We start from the raw sequence: 20,751 nt of genomic DNA on the forward strand, positions 1-20,751 counted from the left end.
GTTTCCTTATTTGTTTTGTGGTGATAAAAATTGAATACAGGCCTTTGTATGTAGAAGGCAAGCATTGCACAACTGAGCCACATGCCCGAACCCAAAATTATTTTAATAGCTCACTCCACTGGCATGGATGAGAGGCACAAAAGTTGCCTCTCCTACATGCCAGGATCTTCAGATATGCATATGCACATTTTAACTACAGCTTCTGTGGCCGTGATAAATCCAGGACCTAAAACAAGTTAGGGAGCAAGGATTTACTTCATCTTGCATCTCTCAGTGTCACACTCCATCCCACACAGTCATCAAGCATGGCACGAGCATGGAGGGAGGAAGAGAAGAAAAGGCCGTGGAGGAGTGCTGCCTACTAGCTAGTCTGGGTAGCTTTTCTTTATCTGCTTTATTATATCATCCAGGACCACAGGCCCAAGGTCAACCCCGTCCCCAAGGTGCTGGGCCCTCACACATTCATCATGAATCATGAAAATGCCCCTGTAGACATCCCCATGGGCGAATCTAGCAGAGATATTTTCTCAATTGAGGTTTCCTCTTAGCAAATGACTCTAGTTTGTATCAAGTTAAAAAAATAATAAGGTCATTATGTTAATATATTCTGCACAAGAAATAAACATAAATGTGATCAATATTAATGGAATTTCTTCCTTTACCTCATGAATTGCCATGGGCTTTACACTGCTCTGTCCATTTGATGACCAGTGCTATGAAGGAAGCTTCAGTCAATCAAAATACCTCTCTCATATTCTGTTCTTTCTTTCTATGGAAGGAAAGATTAAGAAATGTATGAGTGATTAATGGGGGAAGAAAATTCATCAGCTGGAGCTTTGATTGTGCCCTCTAAGCTGAGGTGACCCAGGGCTCCCTTTCTGTCTGAGGTTTTCCTCCTTACATTCTACCTGGCACAATCTGATCATCCAAATAAGTGTGTATAGTTGCTTGGGTGACCTTCAAGCTGCTTCTTTACCTCTCTCATTAACACAAACATAAAGCAAAAGCTCAGGGCTGTCCCACTCTTTCAATAGAGTCAAGACTTTTGATCCCTTTGGACATGGCATAATCATTATTTTATAGCATATTTAACTCATTTCAATCCTCATTAAGTGCCAGATACTTAAAATGCTTTATATGGAAGAACGCAAAAAGAAAAAAAAAGAATATGAATTTGTCATTCCCCTTGAAAATATTAAGAGCAGATAAAAGAGAGACTAGGAACTGCAGGAGTAAGAGCATGAACATGGTAGGGGGTGATAGCGGCCCCCACCAGGAAGAAGCTATTTCTAGCCTCATGCTCAGCAGCAGTTCAATGTCTGACTATGATTATTTGTTTTTTATCTGCATTGCATTTCTTTAATGCACGGTTTCTGCAAGTTCACGGTATCATTTTTTTTATCATAAACACAAAGCACCAAATAAACACAAGCATTGTCTTCATTTGACACACGGAATTCCTAGTAAATGTGTTAGGTGACTCAAAATCATAAAACTAGAAACTGAAACCAATTTTATTGCTTTCAAAGTCACCAGAGAAACATTTAAGCTTTGACCCATTTATAGGTGTTTTCAATCATGAATCATTTCAATAAAGTAATAACATACAACACACAACTAAATTTGAGGAGGGCCTCCATTCCTGAAAACACTCAGGTTTAACCACGTTAAACACATAGTCAGTGTTTCTAATCAATTTAAATAGTACATAAGACACAGTCCTCTTTGTCATTCAGTTTCCTATCACTCCTGAGATTGCCTTATATCATGTTGTGACTTTGGAATTCATGGGAAGGACCAAAGACTTAGGCTCAATTCAAATTTAGGTTAAATGAATTTATTCTCACTGGTAGCAGCCGGACAGCAACCTGAGAGCCAAACAGCATGCATGCAGCACAGGGTCTCTCTACCTAGTTTCCATTCTTCTTTGTTTAGGTTGTTTTTGTTTTTGTTTTGCCAAACTAAAGTTAATCTTATTATAAAAATACAGATGCATATATACTATTGAAAGCGTTACAACTGAGAAAATACTGATTTTCCAAAAATAACGATATCCACATACTTCTTATTTATTAAGATTTATTATTTCAGAAGAAATTTTGTCTCAACACTTTGTTTCAATATACTGTAGAGTTTTTTTTCATTAGATTATATAGTCTTATTTTCTTGTCATTGATGTCACTGATCCAATTTTGTCATTGATCCAATCTTGTCACTGCATTGGATTGATCTTCTTAATTTATAACCAACTACTTTTGTCTCCTTTTTAAGAGCTAGCCGTAGAGTTTAGGATTTTTTTTTCTCCAGTGTTTCTGAGTCACACTTTTTTGGGTACTGTCTTTTTTGGTAACCCTGTGTCCATCTTGTTCCCTGGACGTGAATAGTCTTGCATGAAAATTAAATGTCAGGTGTTCATTCAGTCTGCACAGCAGAATCCTGCTCGTTACTGCTTCTCCACCCCCCAGCGCCCACGTTTACACCGTGATGTAGATGCTCACTCACACTGATCTGATTTTCTACAAAACTGTCCCGGTTCCCTTCCCGGAGGCTCGCAGCACCTCCTTTATCAGCTGTTTTGCCACCCTGGCATGATGCTGCAGCTCCATGCCATCTCGTCTGTGGAGAGATTGAATCATCTTACCTCCAGCTTCTTGTTCTTGGCCTCAGGCCTCTGCAGCGTTGCAAGTATGAGAAGAGGCTGCACATACGCCTCCTCCTCGGAGTGCTTCCCACAGACAACATCTTACTCCATCATACACCACCTCTTCCCCTGAAACCAGGCCAGTTGGTCAGCCTTCACCATGAGAGTCAAATACGTGATGCAAAATTAAAAGAAAAAATCAAAAGACCGTGAAAAACGCCAGGAACAGCTAACTAATCAGTGTAATGCCTCTCTTCTGAATGCAATCATCTGCAGCGGTAGGCCCTTTATATTGAGAGCTCATAGTATAATACACACACATACTTAACCCAAACAAACCCAATTTGTGAAAAACAATTTTGAAGACTTCAGCACAAAAGAACACTTTTTGGTCCAGATCTTGTACTACTCTCATTTTTTTTTTAAAGGCCACACAGAAGCTTCATCAGAAGAACCCTAATTAAACTCATGAGTTCACAGATGTTTACAGAAAGATGATCAGCACGAAAACTCTGCCAAGAAATCCTGTTTCCTGGGAAGTGAGGTGGATGATGAGAATACAGAGTACCAAGGTTAAGAACCAACATTGAGGCCATTATATACTTCAAAACACTTTCAAGACAGTGACTATTGCTGTTCCTATTCTATAGATTACAAAACTGAAGGTTAGAAGGCTGAATGGGTTTTCTAAAATAACAGAGCTAGGAACCACCAAGACAAAGAGCTCAAATCTCAGTCCATGTGAAAAGAAGCTCAGGTATCTCTCTCTCTCTCTCTCTCTCTCTCTCTCTCTCTCTCTCTCTCTCTGTGTGTGTGTGTGTGTGTGTGTGTGTGTGTGTGTGTGTGTGTGTGTCTGTGTGTGTGTGTTATTCATGGGTGTCTGTTGAGGCATGCTCATGCAGTGTCATGATATGTGGACAGAAGACAACCCTCAGGTGCTGATCCCTGTCCTTGTTTTTTGTTGTTGTTGTTGTTGTTGTTTTTAAACAATATTTAAGACAGACTCTCTTTGCCATTGTGTAAGCCACTCTAACTGGTTCCCACACTTCTGAAGATTCTCTTCTGTCTGTCCCCCATCTGCCTCTAGTGTATTCTGGGATTCCAGAGGCTTGAGCTACTGTGTCTAGTTTTACCTGAGTTCTGGATCCATACTCGCAGCAAGCCTTTTTACCCACTGAGCCATCTGCCCAGCCTCAAATGCATGTACTCTTACTTAATCACTTGGTCTCTTGCCAATACAAAAAAGTATCTGCTCCGGGACTTGCCATGTCAGTACTTCAATTCTTCTGCCACCAAATAAAGGACAACCAAGCTGCCACTATCTTAAACTAACGCTTAGCAACCGATACGCTCTCTTTCCATTTATCTGCCTATGTCTACCTTTGACTTAAATTCCCATTCTTGTCTAAATATTTTCTTGGTTGTGTGTGAAGTCTGTCCTTGAAATCTTTAATATCTTTAATATTTAATATCTTTAATTGGGATTTAATATCTTTAATATTTAACATACGGCATTGGCCATATCTTTCTTTCTTTCACTGATACTCTAACAAGCTGTATGACTGATGCACCTGGGGAGATAGATAAGGAGTCAAAATGGAACCTTGGTGTCACTTGTAATCTGATCCAGTTACTTCACAACCTGTGAAGTCTCCTTCCATGCCCTTGTCATTTTTGTAACTTCAAAATCTGTCCCTGTTTTGTTTTTACAATGTAGATATTTCTAGTGCCATGATCACAACATTCAGAGATACCTAGCTTAGGCAGACAAGTTTTTAGAGAGAACATCCATGTCTATCCATATATTCTACTGCTGTGCTGAGCACAATCACTTTATTTAGTCACAAGTTCGTACAGTAAATGAATCATCAAAACTAAGATTTCCAAAGGACGGCGAGATGTATTAAAGTTCCTTCCATTTGTGTATATACCTTTGGTTTTGGTCCATTGTGTTAGGGTGATAGAGCATAGGGTCACCACTGATCACAGAAAAAGTGTAGTCATTTTTCCAGCTTTTATAATACTTGGTCACATATGTGTTAAGGAGAAACAGAAAGGCAAGCTTCAGAAAGGAGCTTACTAAAATTACCTTTCAGAAAATGAGCTTTATCATGAGAGAGAATGCTTTCAAACACAGAAACCATTGTTGAGACTTGAGTGGGAGAACATAAGAAAAGAGAGTAAATAAAAGAAATATAGTAAATAAAATAGAGGTGGCATGATGGGCCATGAAGGCATCACAGACATTGTAAAAACGTTAATAAGAGAATTAGCTTGAAGTAAAAGTGTAAACAAGATATCTGCTCTGAGCAGCCTATCAAAGGGACCTGAAAGGGGAGAGGAAGAAAGAGAAAAATAAAAAACATATGAAAGAACCCCTACTTTTATATTTTTGCCCATTGAATAAGGAGCCTGACTATAGCTTCAAGCTGGTTTCAAGGCAGACACTAGAGCTCTTTGTTCAAGAGACAGGGATAACTTTGTTTACAAATTCCCATTGTGTGGATGGGAGCTATGGGTCAGAGCAGCAGGTGAGGTATGGCCTGGGTTCTTTTCAGGCTGCCAACCGGGTCTTAAAGGGACAGGCCCAGCTTTTACAAGGAGACTCTATTCTCCAAAAGACAGAGAGAACAAATGAACAAAACCTAAGTGTAAACGCTGAGAAAAGTCTTTCAATGGGCCTTTGACCCAGCTGGTGCATTTGCCATTTGAAGCCTGTGGAGCCACTTTGTTCTAAGTTAAGCATTTTTTTAAAATATTTTTTTTCATCAATTACACTTTATTCATTCTGCATCCCCCCATAAGCCCCTCCCTCCTCCCCTCCCAATCCCACCCTCCCTCCTCCCTCTGCTTGCATGCCACTCCCCAAGTCCACTGATAGGGGAGGTTCTCCTCTCCTTTCTGATCTTAGTCTATCAGTTCACATCAAAAGTGGCTGCATTGTCCTCTACTATGGCCTGGTAGGGCTGCTCCAAGAACTGGGAAATAGTAAGAGCTGGAGAGGACAGCGTCTCCACAAGGAGAGCAACAGAACAAGAAAATTTGAACACAGGGAACTTCCCAGAGACTCATACTCCAACCAAGGACTATTCATAGAGATAACCCAGAACCCCTGCACAGATGTAGCCCAGGGCAGTTCAGAGTCCAATTGGGTTACATAGTAATGTGAAGAGGGACTGCCTCTGACATAATCTGATTGGCCTGCTCTAAGTTAAGCATTTTAAGTGTCATTTTTTTCTCATCTGTGGAATGGGTCAAATTCTTAAAATTACCTATGAACCTAGAAGGAAAAAAATAAATATTTTATTTGTTTAAAAATATATGACAGGAGCTGAAGAGATGGCTAAGCCACTAAGGGCACTTTCTTCTCTTGCAGAGGACCTAGGTTCTTTTTCCACATCAAGCTCATCTATAATTCTAGTTCCAGGGATCCAGTGTCCTCTTCGGATCTCCGTGGGCACCAGTCACGCATGTGATGCACACAAATACACACAGGCAAAACACTCCCATAAACAAAAATAAATTTGAATATGTATATATGCATGGTCTCCAAATACGTGATGGGGAATATTAAATAAATGTGGGCCCTGTTATTTTTATTATTTCTCTCTAATGAGGTCTGTCATCATTATCTGCGTTCTCCGTATCTGTGGACCTTTTACATGTAATCCCTATATATGGCCCTTATCCATCCCACAAACTGCATCTTGTAGAAATGTGGACTAGTTAGAGCAGCGACCTGAAAGCTAAGGAAGCAGTGAAGTTGCTTGTAAGGAATGATCCCTAAGGCTAAAGTACTTGGCTTGTGATTCTGCCTCAGTGACAAATACTAAAATGATGAGGCACCATGATAACCTATTAGATAGCTTACATTTATTTTATTTTATGTTTATCTTACAGAGGACAGAAGCATCATTGCAAGAAGTTAGTATACATAACACAGGATAGAGCCTGCATTTATTTTGGGCTGTGTATAAGGACTTACTTACTATGGCTATGATTATCAGCATTTATAATAAAATAACAGGAAAAATAGTGTTACAGATCATATCTGGCTAAGGCACAAAGGAGAGGGAATGTGCAGCACAGCCTGGCTTGTCTGTAGCTCCCAGTTTTATGAGGAGTACATGAAAGCACACAGTATCAGTCTCTGGCCAAGCTGGAATATGACTCATCTCTTTCCACAGAATTCTCATGTAGCATGGGCCGTCTATTATTATCACTTCATTCACACCTCAGTTATCAAGCAGATGTTACCATGATTTTATTTTATTGTTTCTTATTTTATTTAATACGAGTCCAATGGTGGTGAGGCTGGTAATTTTGTTATAATTGCTCTATTGTATTATTATTTATTAATCTTTGACTATGTTGAATTATTGTGTGTATTTGCAAGTTAAACCATATCATGCATTTGCATTCATCTATATTATGAATATATATACATATATTGTTTCTATGAGCCAAAGTTTTCTCTATCGCTCAATATAGCTTAGACCTGACTCTGTATCTCAAGCTAACCTTGAATTATACATTTTGAACAATCATTTCCATTTCCCCATTGATGCTGTCTTTCTGGTTGTATTATGTTAAAAACCAATAAGTGCTGCAAACATCCAGTGTGATTTCCCTGCCATGAAGCTATAATAATACTTGATATAGGCTTCTCTTTGTAACAACAAAGAGGGGTGCATTGCTGGTAATACTTACAGAATTGTGAGGCATTTAAATGTTCTCACTGTAAATCCTTATGTTACATTAACACTCTTTCCCTCGGTCACTCTCAGTCACTGGCTATACCTCCTGCTATGAAATCATATGCATAGCGTGCAGAGGTGTTCGGTTTAGTTCTGAACCCTATACACAGACACACATGCACACAGAGGCAGAAAAAGAGAGACAGAAAAAGAAAGAGAGAGAGAGAGAGCAAGCTGATGGAGTGCTGCCATGAGAGCAAACTGGTACATGTTTCAAGGGGAACTTTCAGAACAGATATTAAAAATTGTAAAAATGCCATTATAGTTGGGTCTATGCTAAAATACATCAAGCTTAATAACTACACATAATTGTTTGTTGCAACATTATTTATAGAAGCAACATACTAAGAGCAAACTAAACAGGCTCTAGCATGAGATTATTGTTATAGCCTTGCAAAGCAGTAAAAATGAAAGCCATGCTGCTGAATATTAATGAAACAGACAACCACTTGAAATCTTCCACACAGCTTCCAAAATAATCTATACAACATGGTTACACTAACTTAAAGAAATATGTAAAGAAGGAATCTGGTGGATTATTTTTGTGGGTTTTTTTCTTTATATTTTCTTTAATTGTTATACAACGCTTTTGGAGTATTCTTTCTTGACTGAGTTGTTTTTGTGTTTGTTCTTTGCAGTGCTAGGAACTGATCCAAGGCCCTCACATGTTCTCAGTGATCTTTTTTTTCCTTTTATTCTTTTTTTCTTACTATTATCATTTATTCCAATTTATTCAATATGTACCCTGACTGTGGCTCCCTCCCTCGTCTCCTTCCAAACCCACTCTATGAAGAAAGCTAAACATACCAAGCTAATCCTTGTAACCAGTCTTTTCATAAAGTCACAATAAATCTTTAAAAAGTGGGGGAGGGACTAGAGAGATGGCTCAAAGGTTAAGAGCACTGCTTGCTTTTCCAGAGGTTCTGAGTTCAATTCCCAGCAACAACATGGTGGCTCATAATTTCAAATGTCATATTGTCTGCTTGGGCAGTTCTCTTTCACTTAATAGGTAATACTCTCATATTGATCTTTCTTCCTTTTCAGGTAAATAACTATAGCTTAGAAGAAGTTACACATGAAGAGGCTGTAGCGATCTTGAAGAACACATCTGATGTTGTTTATCTGAAAGTTGGCAAACCCACTACTATTTATATGACTGATCCTTATGGCCCACCTGATATTACTCACTGTAAGTACTATGCTCAGTGTCACCCTTGATAGCCCACTAGTTATACAAAGGAGAATGTCACGAAGCCATCTTCAGCTCTGCTTACAATTTCACTCTTGTCGGGCTCTGGAAATACTCCAGGAAAATATTCCATTCACCACTCCCATGTTGTTTTTGCAAGACCTTTGCTCACGTCTTGAAGGTGGGACACTTGATGGGTTGGCGGGTCCACCACTAATGAAAAGACAGAGTGATTTCTTTTTTGAAACGGGGTGACTACAGCGGTGTTGGGGCAATACTCCAGTAGAGAATTTCTCAATGCCATGGAACACGAGTTCTCTCTTGCCATTGCATTCCCTTGTCTTAGTTCGGATCTGTGTAACAGCAGAGCAAAGAACAGAAGCTGACAAAATAAGCCTGGATAGCTCTGCACTTCCTCCTGGGGAAGGGCGTTGTCCCCAAGAATGATGAAACCACCATTCTCAGTCATCATCATAGCTTTTATTTTTAGCCGAATTTGTTATAGCCTGTAGAATCAAGAAAATAATTGAGTCTGTAGCAGTGGGTGACGCAGGACTCCTAGGGCACCAGCTAACATGAGTCACCATTCTGGGGACCATATCAAATGCACTTCTAGTTAGGCCTTGCACCCTCTCTTCTGTCTTCCAAGACTAAATTTAGAAAGGATTTACTCTTTCTGGAAATCTAATGGATATTGTTGTTACTACCGCTTGCTGGGTTGGAGACGCTGAGAGTTCTATTGTAATCGTGTGCACTTGGGATGCCTTCAGGACTATTAACTAGTACTATCACCTTAAGCAAGCTGTTGAATCTTAGATCTAGATGTTTCTCTTAAGAAAAATTTAAGAGCTGAATAACCTTATCTAAAGGTCCATTACCTTAGCTATTACTTCTTGAAATAATAGCTCTGAAATGTCTTGCCCTCTAACTGATCTTTCTTTTTTCTTTTTTTTTTTTTTTTTTTTTCAAAGAAGACCTTAAGCTGAGATAAGACTTACCTTAGGATAGGAAAGAGTTTTGACTTTCAGAGACTTTTGAACTGGATAAATTTAAAGGAGACAGCTTTGGGGGTCTACGAATCACTTTGTAAAGCATATAAATGAAATGGCAGATATTTTTTAAAAAGGTAGAACAGAAACCTTCTAATCAAAGTAATTTAGCATGTGCTACGTACCTGATAAAGTAAGATGTGAGATGCAGAAGAACTACAACCATGGCCTCAGCAGCATGCCTGGAGAATTAGCCAAGAGCAACACAATTTGTAGAAATAAGAGGCAACATATACTGCCAGAAAAATAAAAATAAATATTTTTTAGAGACTGAGAAAAGGGAGATTTCCAATCTATCTTTGAAAGAACAGAGAAATTTCAAGTATAACTACCTTTTGAATTATACATCTGAGATGGAGTAAGAGATATAAATCATAGGTACTCCATACAGTAAAACAGTGGTACAGATGTGAAAAGCACAGGTTGTATCTGAGGATTAATAGCATGCATACAGAATGTTGAAATGGGTCAGTCTTATCAAAATGGTAAGAAAGAGAATGTATACTATGTCCCAAACAATAGTGATAGTGCAAAATATTTAAGGAAGAAAACAAGACCAAATATAGATTCAAGAGTTCATCTTAGCACACACAACAGGTTTGAGGAGTGGAAGGGAGCCCTCCTCAAGGAGGCCATCAGTGAAGAGGTGTCAATGTGATTAGGGAAGAACAGAAGAAAAATGCTTGAGAGTGCAGGCTCCCCATGATCAAAGTATAGTAGGGAAGGCTTTATAGGAGAATTTATTCCTTGGGAGGCTTTTGCTTTTGATAATTGAATATTAATTTTGTGAAATGAATGTGAGACCTACAATTAGAAGCTAACATTTTTATTTCAGTAGGAAATTAATCATTGTTCTGAAAATGTGTGTCGGTTCGCTCTTCCAATTCTTCTCATCATCTAATTATGCTAACTTGGGTTACAAATATAACTGTTATTACGTCTTTTCAAATCTAAAGGTCACCAAGTGCTTATATATGGGAAATGCTAACAGAAAACAATTCACCCCAATTGGGGAACAAGAAAAAAAATGGCATTTAGCAAAGCTTTTGTATTTTTAACACATCCTCTAAAGTATAACACACTGAATCACCTACATGAAAGATTTGATTTCGTTTCTTTTTCTCTCCCCAATTCCTTAGCTTATTCTCCACCAATGGAAAATCATCTCCTGTCTGGTAACAATGGCACGTTAGAATATAAAACTTCCCTGCCGCCCATCTCTCCAGGAAGGTACTCACCAATTCCAAAGCACATGCTCGTTGAAGATGACTACACCAGGTCAGATTGTGCTTCTGGCTTGATTGGGTTGATTATCATTTCATTTGTGTACCATGTCAACTATTACTTAGGCAAAAAAACCAAAGCTTCAAACTCAGTATTTACCTTCAGTAAAAATCTTCAAATACTTGGAGAGGTATAATGGGATTCCCTGCAACAAACTCACAAATCCCCTGTTGGGAAACAGTATTATGCATGTGTCCATCACAAAGTGATTTGCTAGGATTTTTCACACTTGGTCCTTTTTGAGGTTTGCAGCCATTCTGTAGTGTAGGTTTCATTACTTGAGGAGAGGTGATCACACCAAGGCTCAGAAAGAAGGCAGTAATTTGCCAACACCGCCCATCGGCTTGTGAGAGGTCAGAACTGAAATGCTCCCATTCTGACTCCACTTTCTGTTTCCTTGCTATCAATGGTGACCCATACTTAGTGGAATTTGGTAGTTACCCAAACCTCCCTCTAATGAAAATGCTATGGGTAAAAATGAGGTGATTTCAGTTCCAAAGAGTTTGAAATTAACACACCATGTTGATTCCAACAGGGAACTGGGCAGGAATCTCAGAACATGCCACTGTAATACTCACACTGAGTGACGCCACGTGGCGCAGCACCCTAAAAAAATCAAGTCTGACAGTTCACACTTCACAGCTCCATTCATTTAAATTATTTCCAGTAAGAGTCCAACAAATATTGAGTGAAAAAAGAAATGAATTAATTATTTTATGGGTGAATAAAAAATGTTCATGTTTTTTCTTTGTGTTTTTAAACATTTTGTTCCAGAATTTGTATATGCTTAATACATTTTGGCAAAAAAAAAAAAAAAAAAAAAAGGTGAAACTATGGTTATGAAACAAAAATCTCTCCCAAGAGAGTTAGCTCTCTTTAAAAGTATAGCCCCTGGTGAGTTCACTGCTTTTTTTTTTCTCTGCTGTATGCCTTCAGTACGAAAATAATGTTTTAAATATTAAAGTGAGCTTTGAGACAGTCCATTCCCTTTGAATTTTTTGAGAAATTTTAACAATTGCTGTTGATTTTTTAACTATTTTGTAAGAACTGACAACTGAAGCTAACTAATCCCTGGGTATCAGTCATTTTGACGAAAGGGGAGTTGGCTGCTTCCACCACACACCCAAGAATATGGGGAGCATAAAATAGCCTTGATGGGCACAAAATGGAAAACGTAGTCTTTGAAAGAAGACATAAAGTGGATCTGGGAGGGGTCAGAGGAAGGGTGAACATGGTCAAAACACACATAAAATACTCAAACAATTAGACTCTCTCTCAGAGTCCCTTTAGACTGACCTACTTCAGGATGACCAATGTAACAGCCTATACTGAAAATTTAAACGCCTTCAAATGTTACTTAGATGTAACTGGAGGTTGACCTTGACTTTTCAAAATAAGTTCATAGTTTACATATTTCTCCGCAATTTGTTTTTTCTTTTTTTAAACAAAAATGAGATTAAGGATCCAGGCAGTGGTGGCACACACATTTAATCCCAGCACTAAAGAGGCAGAGGCAGGTGGATCTCCAAGTTTGAAGCCAGCTTGGGTCTATAGAGTGATTTTTAGGACAACCAGGGCTGTCTCGATAAAATGAGATTGTGTGTGTGTGTGTGTGTGTGTGTGTATTTTCTCTATATGTTTACAGCTATAACAATAAAGATTGATTGTTTTGGTTTTATATCCTCAGTCTTGACAAGGTAGAGGGGACTTCATGCTACCATGTACTTCCTCTTTGGCGTCTCTGTTCTTTGGTATGGGTTTTTAAATGATTAAGCATTTCCTATTTATTTTGCAATATCAGGTTGCTGAACTAGCACCTTATATCTGTAGCCAGGGAACAAAATGTTTGGAAGCTGAAAATGTGCATCTTTGCAGACTCTTTCCTGTGCGGGGATGTCTGAGCTCTTGTGTTATTAATTAAAATGAGGACCATGGCGAAGATAATCCTTAGGCTTCCTGAAGCCTATTGTAAATATGGACACCTTTCAGCACCAGAGCAATTATCTGTTTGCTTTCAGCCTACCACTAATGCTGGGGCTGATTTTAATTTGAGATGTCTTACGAGGACCCACAATAAATTAACATCCATTAAAGCCTCTTTATAATACTGGCCATTTGCTAGCTGTTTAACATACTCTTCTTCCAAAAGCAGAGATACTAGTGAATTAATTAATTAATTAATTAATTTAAAAAACTGAGAGATGGAGAAATTAAGCTTCACTCAAAGGGAATTTATAGTTGCATAGCTTTTAAATAGAAAAAAAAATATTTGTTCTCTGGCAGTTTCAAAATTCAACTAGAAAGCATTTAAAGATTTTCTCTTTAGTATCAAAATGAAAATCAACTTAAATAAACTTCATGAGAGAAATGCATGGCTGGAAAGGGTCTGAGTGGTCTGCCAAGCTGTAAAGTCAGTCAGTCAGGTGAGGCCTAGCTTTAGCTCTCCCTAACCATGGCCTTGGGTTAATCACCGAACATCTGCACACTTCGGCTTCCTCATCTCTGCAAGGAAGGAGCCTTTGGGTTTACCTCAGCGGGTCGTAGCGATTAAGCGAGAAAATAAATGCAGGCAGCCTAGAAGCAAGCACAGCAGGTAGTAAATGCGTGAAAGATGTTGTCTGCGTCGAGTCCCTTTACTTTTATAATTCATAACTGACTTTACAGTCACACAGAATGTTCTTGCCAACAGATAGCCTCTCCGCACATAGTCAGCCTGCAGTATTGCACGCCTCATTGTCTTCCTTCCTGCCTTGACCCTGTTCTGTTTCCATGCAAGATATTCTCGCTAATAACCACAGGAAATATTCGAAATGTCTGGTGCCCACCAAAACTGTGAAGTAAATCCTACCAGCTCATATCTGCACGCATTTCCTCTCTGCACTCTGTCAGCATTGGTGTGCCCTGCCTTACGCTCCCAGCTGAAAACTTTGTATGGGTCAGAGATACTCACTCAGAGATAGATTCAGTATTTCATTCATTGTATTAAATTAATATTTCATACTAGAATAACGCACTAAGGATCTAAAAACTGTTTAATTGAAGGGAAAAAATGTACATAAAGCAGTTTCTAGTCCTTCTGCTCCAGGAGATTTTTCCATAAAGACAATTTTATTAATTGTTTCATAACCTTGATATTATATATTCTGGTTTTACTTTTTTCTTCTTTTGTAAAATAATTATCACAATTAATAGCAGTTATCATGCCCTTGTTTGAAAAGTAAGTTCTGTCAAATTTCTGTCAGTCCCTGTCCTTTCTAACTGCCAAATATCTTTTGGTTAAAGACAAATTAAGGTTTACTTAATTTTTATGTCTATGTAGGTGTGTATGCCACATGTGTGTCTGTGCCTTTTGAGATGAGCAGAAGGTGTAGAATTCTCTGGTACTGGAGTTAGAGAAGAAAGTATAGCCACATGGTACAGATGCTGGGAGCTAAACTTAGCTGCAAGTGTTCATAACTGCTGACCCATCCCTCCAGTCCTTGAAGTCCAGAGAGTAGCAGAATTCAATCACTACCGTGCTGTGGAGCGTTATCAGAGATCCCTGATACCGTCACAGGAATTTATAAGTGAGTCTGAGGTTTATATAAATACCACAGGAACAGCCATAGGAGCAAATGAAGTTTTAAATAAGAGGTGACCTTGATTCTGAACTTGAAAATATGTAAGTATTGATCAGAATTATGAAAACAGACATTTGCTTTATAAATAGCTTGGATAGGTTTAAAGAGGAATATAAACTAAACATATGTATATGCATATATACATATATGCTATATGATCTCTATGCGATAGTCTTGATGTTTACAAATTAAAAAAGAAAAAAAATCTAAACCAAGTTAAGAAAATGCCTCATGTCATACAGCAGAATCAAAGTTAAGAATTCCATTCAACTTGTCCTTAAAGATTTCATCCCCATATCCACATCCTTTGTCTCCAAGATGACTTTATAGCTGGGAGTCCTGGCCCTGTCACTCAATACTTACACAACTGTTCAAGTCACTTAATCTCTATAAATCTTGAGTTTCTCAGCTGTAGATTTAGGATAAAGGATCATTTCATTTCTTCAAGGAACTATACAGTTTTAATATAACAATAAATTACGTTTATCTTTAAAAGATTACATGTGTTTGATATTACCTTTGAGTTAGGTATTATTTTTGAGGGCTTGTTATATTTATCTGAAGGAACAAATCAAAGATTCGATCTCTAATGATGAGTTTGGCAAGCAGGGAAACATTTCTATGAAAGGAGAAATCTTTAACAACCTCCAAAGTCACATCAAACTGGAAACATCTGACTCTACATGTCTTGTACACTTTTCAGTCTGCCGTAAGGAGTATTGCTGTATTCCTCTGATTTACACTCCCTCTTTTATGGATAGATGGCAAAGATTTTTAAGCAATTTTGACTAAAATAATGCTACCATGACTTGGTTTGTCTCGTTCTTATTAGATTTAGAAATGTTTTTCTACCAATTTACGAAAGGGAACCTAAATATCGCAATAGAGTAGAGTCTCTGTGCTAAAGAAGTCAGCTGGATGTGATAGCTCAGTGTTATAATCCGGTACCTGGGAGGCTAAGGTAAAGGGGATGCCATGAGTTTGGGGCCAGACTGGGCCACAGTGTGAGACTGTAGCTCAAAAAATGGAAGTTTTGAAAACTAATCATGCTTATGTGGCTTTTGAGTCCGATTTATAAACTGTCAGCATTGAAAGGGCCATAACTATATATAGTTTAATCTGCTGTCACATGGTGGGGGAGAAGCACAGGCCTAAAATGAACGATTTGCTGGCTTGCTCTGGTCCTCCGCTTCTAAGGAGTGGAGCCAGATTTAGAAATGATGTTGTTGAAGATGCAGCACAGTCTTCATTCTGTCTCTTTAAGCTGATGAAGGATCTGAAAGAAGAATGTGAACAGTCATCAAACGGGCATCACCTGTGATTGATGACAACTTCACCGGTTACCTGCCATTACCCACCCTCCTCCGTGCCACCACATCTTCCCTCATACTCAAGATTGTGAACTGCATTTGTTCACCATCCAGATCAGTTGCTTGAGCGTAGCCGAGTCCTCAGGACTGAGTTTGCTGCAACAAATTGGAATGCAAAATGAAACTCTTACTATGCTGCTGTTTCCTAATAAATGGAGTGAGTGCCATTATGAAAATCAGGGAGCCAGACCACCGTGAGAGATACTCATCCTATTGCTAGAAACGAAGTTCACATAATCTTAAAGACACATACAAACCCAACTGCCTATTGACCATCACCGTAGAGTGGGCTTTCACATATTTTGGTTGCTCAGAAAGCATAACCATAAATAAAATCTCTAGATAGAGTCCTGGTATATAGAACAACTAAGAACAACTCAGGATCCTGACTGATGCTCATCTGTTTTATTTGCCCCAAAATTACAGTCTACTAAATCACTAGATATATTTCTGACATATACACAAGTTATCTTTTCTTTTTTATTGACTTATCCAATGAATATTCAGTTTTATTGACTGAACACCCAATGAATATTCAGTTTCTAAAAATATGTCACACATAGTTATTAGAAACAAGATCACAGTAATGAAAAAACGTTGTGTTCCTATCCTTGCGGAATTTATATTCTAGTATATTAATATGATAAATAGAATTAGGTTTAGAACCAGCTAAGAGCTATGGAGAAAAGACTGTAGGATCACGTGATGGGCCAGTGACTAGGAAAGAACACTTCCTGAGGCAAAACACCCTGAGAGCCCCTCCCTGAGGAAACAGCCAAGTCAGTGTTTGAACCAAAGAATGAAAAGACCAGAGATCAGAGAAAGGATGCTGCAAAGGAGAGGAGGAGGAGAAGGAGGAGGAGTAAAAGTAATAGAGTGGAGGTGGTGGAGGAGGTGGTGGTGGAGGGGGTGGTGGAGGAGGTGGTGGAGAGGGTAGTGGAGGGGGTAGTGATGGGAGGGGGTGGTAGTGGTGGTGGTGGTGGTGGTAGTAGCAATAGCAAGGCCAAGGTCACGTAGAAAATCAGGCTTGGAGGCTGGGTCAGAATATCTGCAGGAAGACCTACAGAGTCGCCTGGGGCTCACAGAGACTGAACCACCAATCAAAGAGCTTGCATGGGCTGATCTTAGCCCCCCTCCACGTATGTAGAAGATGCATAGCTTGGTCTTCATGCGGATCCCCCAACGACTAGAGCGGGTCCCCTCTCTGACTCTGATGCCTCTCTTTGGATCCCATTACCCTAACTGGACTGCCTTGTCTGGCCTCACTAGGAGAGGATGATTCTAGTTCTGCAGTGACTTAATGTGCCGGGGAGGATTGGTACCCGTCAGGACTTCCCCCTTCTCTGAAGAGTTGGAGAGGGAAGAATTGGAGAAGGGTATGTAAGAAGGGGACTGGAAGGAGAGAAGGGGACCTGCAGTCAGGATGTAAGATAGATAGATAGATAGATAGATAGATAGATAGATAGATAGATAGATAGATAGATATTAAAAAGAAATCCAGGCTTGTGTAGGAGGGAGGGGTTAGATGATATAGAATTCAAAGGTAATGATGAATACAGATTTAATCTAAAATACATTACTGAATCTACTGAAGAGTACTAACCAGTGAATTTTAATTACCTGGTTTGTGGATTTTCTCTTAAGGCCTCTGAGAAATTGATGGGCCAGTGAAGAAATAAGAGAAAAAAAAATCACAGCTGGAATGTGGTGGCAAGGCATCAGAAGTGGGCACGCAGAGGAAAGGGGAGATGTGAACTGTATTTCAAGCTACATCCTATATATGATGCTCATTGTAAGGAGCAAGACAGATCTAATCAGACAGTTTTACTGTAGAGCATCTTTACTTTTGTTTCATTTCTTTGATCTTACATTTCAGGAGCAACATAGGTACTTGGCATTGTAATTGTTTTTGACGTATTTTTCTTGGTGCTCAGCATTGTGATTCTGGAGTAGGCCCTAGACCACTGTTTCTAGAATGTTTCAACCCATATGAGCTTAGATCTTGGAAATATACTTGTTCTCCTTACCATCTGGGCCAGAGCCTAAAGCTCTCTGACCAAGTATAAAACAGATTAAATTATGTATTTTCTTTTCAAAGCTTAGAGTGTCTTATCATCACGTTCTGAATGGTGACCAAGAGTATTAGCAATATCCTATAATGTGATCTCAATAACTAACAACTAAAAATGGAGTACTCTTTTCTGGTACTGAGGATTTGACTTGCTAACATGAGCTGTCTGGGTGGAGTATTGTTTCTTTTATGTAGGGTCACTCCATTAAATCTTTTTATATATGCATGTATATGTATGTTGGAAAGCTTCTATGGTAGTAAGTTTCCATATGGCTTTTTCAAAAGACCTGTAGTGTTAGTTATTCCTTCCCAAATTTCCTGCACTGCCCTGCCTTCCCATCTGATGCCAAATTCAATCTTATTCTATTATTCGCCTTTAACCCTTTATACCACTGTGTTCATTCTCTCTTTTCGAGAAAACACCTCCTTCCAGTGATTCCATACTAAATTCCTGACTTCTGTGGTTATTTCTTAAGGAACATATATATCTGAAGATTCAAATAATATCAACAATTTAAAAAAAAACATACAGTGTTTATCTTTCTCTGTTTGTATTGTCTTACTTAGAATGTTTTCAGCTCTACCCATTTACCTATGGAATTCTTAACTTCATTGTTAATAGCTGAGTAATATTATATTTTATAAATTTTCATTATCCATTCATCAGTTGATGTACATTTGTAGGGTTTTTGTTTTTTGTTTGCTTGTTTGTTTTTTGCATTTCCTGGCTATTGTGATTAGAGTAGCAATGAACATGGATGGGCAAGGTAAAATCCTCTGGGTATGTGTTCAAGAGTAGTATAGCAGGATCATGTGCTAGACCTTATTGCTGAAAGCACCACATACTTGAGTTATAAAACATGAATAAATCAAGCCAGTACTCTCCTGGAAGCTTCATCTCTAACTAGCTTTCATGGTGCTATGCATGCTGCAGAAGAAGAAAAGAAATCATCAATCTCACATAGCTCTGCCTGGCCTGACAAGCTATACCCACTGGTGAAATAGTGGCATGAATACTATGGAAGTTACCAAACACTTTCTATTCGGATCCAAGGTCAGCTCCATGAGATAACATCCATACCCGGCACTGTTAATGGGGCCCATAGCTAAATAGTTCATTAGCCCTGGGGAAGAATCCAATACTATTATTCTGCTAACTGGACTTAGTATTAAAATGACTCCAATGATTTATGGCTATGCCCATAGATCATTGAATCTATCAGCTCTCATCAGAGAAGATTCTTCTTGGAGTAGATGACAATTAATACAGAGATATTGCCACAACTGGTCAATAACTGGGAATATATTTATATATGTACATATATATATATATTCCATTTTGTAAACGTATCACATTTTCATTGTACATTCATCAGTTGATATATATTTGTAGGGTGTTTATGTTTCCTGGCTATTGTGAGCAGAGTAGCAAAAAATATGGATAAACAGGATAAAGTCCTCTAAGTATGTGTTCAAGAGTAGTAGAGCAATATATATTTCCCCCCTTTGATCCTCAAGAGCCCCCATGAAAGAGCACACAAAAAGATTATGAAAGTCAGAGGTGGGCCATAGCATCAAATAAAGAGTATTTACATGACACCAAGGGAAGTTTTACATGTGAACTCACAGTGATTGTGATAGTACGCATAAGACCTGTTCAAGGTCCCGCTAGACAAAGTCCTTCCATGGAGAGGAGAAGGTGAGCTACAACCGTGCTGATACCTGTGAACCTGGAACAGTTTGCACTGGATTCGTACCGAGATGGGGAGTCAGTTTGCTTCAGCGCCATGACCCCTGGTAGGTCAACCACAGGCCGGGAGAGATTCCACTTCCAGACTAGCTAGAAAACACAAACTGGACTCTATGAGGAAAGACATGAAAAAGAAAAAGAGGAAATCTCTGATGCTCTTTGGGTGGATGACACCTAAATGAACATCGGTACAAAGTCCCAATTTATTTCTAATATCAGAGATCAGACCTCTACTCTTGCCTGATGCGTCTAAAACAAAAAGGGGGAACTGTAGAGAGCTGCGGAATGCTATGCCTTAAAGAAGGAGCTGGTTTCCGCCTTCCACCTTCCCGATGGTGAGTGCTCTCTGTCACGAACAACCCCACATTTGGCTAAGGCCGAGGATCTGGCTTGCTTCCATGTATGTGGACCTATCTGCATTGCCCCCGTGGCACGCCTGGGTTGGCTACCCAGAGGCTATTTAAGCTGTGGGCTGGCTTTCCCCGGGGTCCGAGGATTGTTCAATGTTCCTGAATAAACTGCATTGAAAAAAAAAAAAAAGAAAAAGAGGAAATCTCAAAGTTGATGGGAAGGGATAGGAGGGAGTAGGGGGAGTTATGATAGGAGCTGGGGAAAGAGTTTAATGTGTGAATATGTGAAAAATACATTATATGAAATTCTCAAAGAATTAAAATAGTGTTAAAATGAAGGAAAATATGTTCGATGGATATTCTTGTTTTCTTTGATATAAAAATACTTTGATTAAGAACTAAATGTTTTTTATACAAAATTGTAAAGTGAAGTTGACATTATTTATTTTCAGAGATACTCACACTTCCTAGAAAAATAACACAAACCCTAAAGAAATGTGCTTCCCAAGCTTGGGAGACGTTGCGTTAAATAACACAGACTTTCCAATTATTATCTTCCTGGAAGTCTTGAAGTAATTGTTCAAGGTAAGGCTATCCATCAGGAACAGGCTCAGAAACAATCAGAGCCAGAGCTTTCTGTCAGAGCGTCAGCACACTATAGCCTCTTCTC

The 20,751-nt window shown here is 38.8% G+C and overlaps 1 protein-coding gene across 27 annotated transcripts in view; it reads left to right on the forward strand.

The window, feature by feature from the left end:
* The window catches only part of Dlg2 (discs large MAGUK scaffold protein 2), a 1,917,798-nt gene that overhangs the window by 1,468,297 nt on the left and 428,750 nt on the right, over nt 1-20,751 (forward strand). For all 27 annotated transcript variants that reach the window (XM_060367555.1, XM_060367549.1, XM_060367550.1 and 24 more), the window contains 2 exons: nt 8,443-8,587; nt 10,776-10,914. In XM_060367555.1, the coding sequence (XP_060223538.1) occupies nt 8,443-8,587; nt 10,776-10,914 (284 nt within the window). The remainder of the gene's footprint in view (nt 1-8,442; nt 8,588-10,775; nt 10,915-20,751) is intronic.

Source organism: Meriones unguiculatus, chromosome 14 (assembly GCF_030254825.1).
Source record: "Meriones unguiculatus strain TT.TT164.6M chromosome 14, Bangor_MerUng_6.1, whole genome shotgun sequence".
NCBI classification, from domain to species: domain Eukaryota; kingdom Metazoa; phylum Chordata; class Mammalia; order Rodentia; family Muridae; genus Meriones; species Meriones unguiculatus.